The following is a 6000-nucleotide window of genomic DNA, read 5'->3' as shown; positions in this document are numbered from 1 at the left end:
CCCTACAAGTCACCAGCCTTGTCGCTATGCACTCAACTAAAATAGATCACGACGCATAGAGACAAGGATAGTGTCAGAAAGTGGATCTCATAAAAGATACAAATATTTTCATGTGTCTCACAATTTGAACCCTGCAACACACCTTCCCTCTTTGCTGACTCAAGAAGATGATACTTAGACGAATACATCAGGAGTTGTTGACAGACGTGGAAACAGTTGTATTCTTAATCAGCACCACACTATCATCCAATAATGGTATGATAAGGTGTGTCACAGGGACTGACTTTTTGCTGGTTCATTACTGGTTTAACACCCTAAGAAAGCAAGGGGCAGAAAAAGACCAGGGATGCAAGGGGAGGGGAAGGGAGGGGGGTAGGGAGGAAGGGTGTGGCTATGCCATGGGTATGGACTGGTGATCCCTGGGTGCTTGCCGTCTCCTGAGGGTGCCTGGGACCGACACCTTGCGAGCTTTGGGCAGGTTGGGGTTGCTGCTGGGGGTGTGAACACTGCAGATCTTGATGAAGAGTCCCATAAAGATGATGACTGCCAGAACAATGAGCACTGCTGCCCACCAGTTGGCCTGGAGGAGGAACAAGAACAACAATACGGTAACAACACATCACTCCAGTACAGGCCAGGGAGAGATTAGCCATCATGCGTCAAGGAAATCAAAATTAACTGCAGGTTTTATATAGGTCAGAGCTATTTTGTTTGATACTTTTTATCAGACATCCTATTCTTTAGAGGGAAGCAGGGGGTGGTTGCATACATAATATGACTAATAATGTGTCTAAAAGAAGTAATACTGTAAAAGTGGTTTCTTTCGCGTACAGAAACTTTCGCGGTTTCCATCGGTGCCGACTTGTTCGCGTGTGTTTAAATTCGCGGTCGATAATGATAGCGTTGTAACAAGCCACGAGTTCAAAACATTTTCGCGTGATGTTAAATTCGCGGTTCAACCTCAAAGCGCGAAAAGCGCGAAAATAAAACCACCGCGAAAGAAACCACTTTTACAGTAAAGAGTGAAACTGGACATATTTTGTTCATTTCTCACCTGTTAATGTGTTAAATTCTATGACAAAAATACCTTTAGACTTGGAAGGGTATAGATGTAATATCTCCCAAATCTATATACTAATGTTATTACCTCTAATAGCGGCAAAGCATATATCAAGCTTTTCAGTGTACCTGGATCCAGTTGGCAATATTGGCATAGAGTTCTGGGTTGAGGATGGCATTGGTCAGTCTGGACAGTGGACCGTTGGAATCCACGTTACGGCATTTGTAGAAGACATCACAGTAGCCCTGGTACTCATTGCAGGGAGCGCCCGGCATCTGGTAGAGAACCTTGACCGTCGTCTCATCGGGCAACTCCTCGTCTTGACCCCACTGGTCAACATGGGCCTGCATGGCTGGAATATGACGACTGGACTGACAAGCTACACACAGGATGAAAAGGACAGGCAGGGCAGGGTTGAGTTGGAGTAGAGAGATAAACATATTGTTACATCAACAAAACTGAATGATATATTATAAGATACATAGGTTGTATACTTTATACCAAATTCTTTTCTAACATTACCTTGAATTTTCAGTCTGGGTGAAAGTCACCTGGGCACACAATTCATCCATTCCTTCAAGCACAGTTTGTGGTCATTACTTTCATTGTAACAAAGCCAACAGCGTTGGCAGGAACCTACATCCACTAGAGCTAATGCAACAGACTTGATGATACTTTAATACATTGCAAACTTATCCAACACAGTTAAAGGTCCTGTGTACCTTTGGGAGCAGAGATTTAAAAAATGTTCAAGATATCACTTTTGATGCATATGTGCAGGTCAGTTGTATCACAAAACATCAGACCATAAAGAAATTTTGCAATAAAGCCTAAAATATAAGGAGATATCGCTATTCTTCTCAGTAAACCAAAACTATGTAGACAGTTTAGTCTGGAAACATTCTTATTATTAACTATTGTTCACACTTTGTATATTTAACAATACTTAACATCGATTATACTGGTTCAAATTTCACATTGGTTGTTTCTATCCCTAACTCACATTTTAGAAGTATTCTGAAGCACAAATGCTAGGTTTTTGTTTCATCTGCAAATGGTAAATTTTAACTTTAATGATACTTACTTCCATTAGAACTCATGCAGCAGATGTGACAAGCTTCCTCAAGATCTGTGCTCTCCAACTCGGCACAGAAACATTCCGTCAGACCAAACTTGACGCAGATTGATTCTTGACATTCCTGGCCAGACAAGCAGGATATCATTAAAAAAATGGATGAATACATCACTGAAAAGTTTCAAACATGTTTATTCTAAATAAATCTATTCATTCATACAACAAATCTATTCATTCATATAACACTCGTTCCTGTAACAAATATAATTACCAAAAAATGTCTACCCAATCAATGTTTAATTCTGTCAGACATAATGCTCCCCATATCTGGAATGAATTGAGTCCTGATTCTAGACTGAATAAAGTAATAATTGCAGATCACTACTTTGTCATCTCTCATAGCATGATCTTAAATATATCTAATTTCTTTATATACTACTTAACTCTTCAAAAGCTTTGTATAGCAATTACGTTTTTGCACCATGCAGTGTGTGCGTGTGTAATAAAGAGAGGGAGATATTATTATTATTATTATTATTACTACTACTACTACTACTACTACTACTACTACTACTACTACTACTACTACTACTATTACTACTACTACTATTACTACTATCATTTTCAATATTATAATTATCACCATCATCATCATTTTTATACAATTCAACATACATACATGAAATGAATAAGACGCAAGGGAGCGACACATCGGCCAGGGCTAACAAAAGTATAGAACTTGCCATGTAAATTCAACCTACCCCACTCTTGCAGACTTGTGTGTGTTGATTACACTCCGTTAAATCTGCCTTTGCAACAGATTGGGGACATGCAGCTTGTTGGTCAGTGGATGAATAGAAGTCAAGGACCAAAACATGACACCACTCAGATGGAATGAAATGTGTATGCCTTAGAGGACGTTGTAGAAATATGAACATACAGAACTGTCATATTAATATTGTATGTAGACACATAGTTTGTAGTTTGGCCACCTGACAGGGCCATTAGACTACGAAGTACGTAAGCATCCAGCCCTGTGATACATCACCTTACACATCAAGAATAATGAAAACTAAACACATCAAGAGATTCAAGTAACTCGTTATTGTGTAAAAACAAAAACAAGAATAAAAGTAAAACAAAATAAAAAAAAAATTATTCAGACATTTAACAAGTGGAGAAAGATAATAACAGTAATAATTAACGACACAAAATGGCATACAAATGTACACAATGACAATCAGTACACAGTACATAAAATAACAAAAATCAGTTTTGTAAATAATGTAAAAGATATTTCTGTTAATAAAAAAAGATAAACTGAATATGTAGAAAAAAACAAAACAACGCATCATTCAGCTTCTTGTAAAATTTTTTATAAAACACTGCTAAACCATGTTTTATCATGTTTTTAACATCATGAAATGAATATGACTACTAAGCATTTTTTTTTCTTTTATGGAGGGTGAGGGACAGTTAGCAGATGAGGAACTTTTTTGTTTCTTTTCACAGGAGTGTGGAATGGTAGAGAATGACTACAAGACAGCGGTACATGAGATTTTACAATATGAAGCACTGTAGACCAAAAGGATATACACAGAATGAAGCTTCACTGCATTCATCGGCTTGTCGACACTGTTTACCCGATGCCATGCCCTCAAAGTTACAGGAACTGTTACAGCACGGCCCCTGGGAAGGACTGGAGAGAGGGGGATGGGGGGGGGGGGAGCCACATCATTATGACATCAGCAAGTACTGAATCAATTTTTCTTGTGTATTTCTTGTGCAGCTGACATTTTCTGCTGCAATAGCTGGATTGTAATATCACAAACACCTCTCACACCATTCCAAATTGATCTTTATTGAGCAAGAACATCTTCACTAAATTTTCCTTCTTGAAATTTCCTTTAAAATATAACAGATAACATTATACTAAAAAATTGAATGGCATATAGACTTGTGTCCTTGACATGAAGTTATGGCTGCTTAAACTGGAACTTCTATGAAAATCCTAAAATCAGCAAATATTACTTTTAGTAAAAGCTGAGAACACACTATACATAAATATTGCACTTTTGCAGACGTATTCCCACATAGAAAATAACTAAAAGAGAATGTTAACTCTCATTGTCCACACCCATCTAAGTGCTTTCTTAGCAGAATCTCACCCTATGATTTGATGACGTCACAAGTGGATTACACATTTTCACAACGGCCTATGCGTACACGTATCAGCACTAATGTACTAATGTACTTTCTATACATGCAGATATCTCAAAATCACATGAAATACTTAATAGTGCATTTCAAAACACTCCTGTCAATTTGAACCAAATGAGTTATTGGGAACTGTTGATATGGACGATGAATTGCATATCATCGCTCAAAACAACTCACTGTCACTCTTCGCGAGCTTTGCGGCGTACGCTGCTTGCACACTCCTGAAATCAGAAAAAAAAAAAATCTGAATCAGAAATTCATATCTAAACGTATTACTTTTGTGAAGCAGACTAAAAATCCATTTTAAAATTAATCGTGTCCAATGATGATAGCAAGTCAAGCTCCTGCTAAAATTACAGTCTGGCATGTGTACATGTATGTGTACACAAGTACATTATTGTCCAGTAGGCCAGCCTTGTGGCAGTGGCTCTTCAAGCAGCCAGCACAGGGAGCGCATGAGCGAGTCGCAATGATGCATGTAATGTACATCATGTAGCATGCTATGCACTGTCTATATCTAGTACATGGCATGCGGTCAGTGTGATGGTTGTAACAAAAGCATAGGAAAATACAATGAAAGCAATGAACAACAACATTAATGCCATGCAAATCAATTCCTAGTGTTATTAGGGTCAAGTCGCGACAGGTCTTTATTTCTCCTTGCAAACTGTTCACCATTGTTATCATCACCAGCACCCAGCTGTTTTAGCCTTCCCCCGTTCATGAAACTATGCAGCCAGCACTCCAGCCACAGCAATGGCATTAGCAGCAATGTCTTGATTGTTTACCTTCTGCTTTGGGGTCAAAACCACCAAATAATCTGTCAGAACTGTTTGAATCATGACTCAGTATCGTCTCGGGGTGCGCTCGAGCGCTCTCCTAAAGCGAAGTGTACCATACTATACCAGCCCCACAGGAGCGTTTCGAACGCTCCTAAAGTGTACCATACCGTACCGTACCGAGCCATAAGTGGACCACTTCCTAAAGTGCTCCAAAAGGGTACCAAAAGCGTACCAAAGATTCACATGTGAAGATGCTCGTAACATGCACATATGTCATAATGCAAAGAGTTCATTCTCTTTGTTCGGTACAGATGCAAGTACTTCAAGTGCACCAGGTGAATGACCCTTTTACTACAAAATGAGTGACCTCTTCTAAACATAACCCACGAGGTACGCTTTCTCAACACAGCGCTCGAACGCTACAAATCTGGCACAGTATGCTTTAGGTCAGTTCATTTTTGTTCACTTACGAGCGCTCAAACGCACCCTTAGTCCTTCCTCCTCTTTGTTGGTGTTCACTTCAAAACCCAAATCAAGAACACTGTCTTCCATTTTCCTCCAAACCATATCTTGGGGATCAAGCTAGACAGCAGAATCTGTATAGGAAGCAAGGTAGGCACCTGCTGGCCTTTGGTGCGCACGGCTTGTTGGCAGAGAGCATAGACAACTTGTGACGTCATCAAAATCAGGACAATATTCCTGGGATAGTAGGTCATATAACAATTCCCTTTTTCACTGTATCTTATATCACTCTCTCTCTCTCTCTCTCAGGATCCTAATTAGTAGCCAAAATGGGGATATCTATATAAGGTATGAAATTCCCTGTGTAAACATATCAAATTTGACAAAGATGAAAATCATTG

At 39.1% G+C, this 6000-nt stretch overlaps 1 protein-coding gene across 1 annotated transcript in view; it reads right to left on the bottom strand.

The window, feature by feature from the left end:
- Window positions 1-294: 294 nt before the first annotated feature.
- The window catches only part of LOC139725792 (disintegrin and metalloproteinase domain-containing protein 10-like), a 50023-nt gene continuing 44317 nt past the window's right edge, over window positions 295-6000 (bottom strand). Inside the window, exons 10-14 of the mRNA XM_071636872.1 lie at window positions 3700-3834; window positions 2897-3044; window positions 2145-2259; window positions 1189-1439; window positions 295-580 (exon numbers count right to left, since the gene is read on the bottom strand). Of these exons, the coding sequence (XP_071492973.1) occupies window positions 392-580; window positions 1189-1439; window positions 2145-2259; window positions 2897-3044; window positions 3700-3834 (838 nt within the window). The 3' untranslated portion in view covers window positions 295-391. The remainder of the gene's footprint in view (window positions 581-1188; window positions 1440-2144; window positions 2260-2896; window positions 3045-3699; window positions 3835-6000) is intronic.

Source organism: Diadema antillarum, unplaced genomic scaffold (genome assembly GCF_040938485.1).
Source record: "Diadema antillarum isolate AM-2024a unplaced genomic scaffold, OU_Dant_1.0 seq00000059_RagTag, whole genome shotgun sequence".
Lineage (NCBI taxonomy): Eukaryota > Metazoa > Echinodermata > Echinoidea > Diadematoida > Diadematidae > Diadema > Diadema antillarum.
Note: the sequence above shows the minus strand (reverse complement) of the source record. Positions and strands in the feature narration are given on the sequence as shown.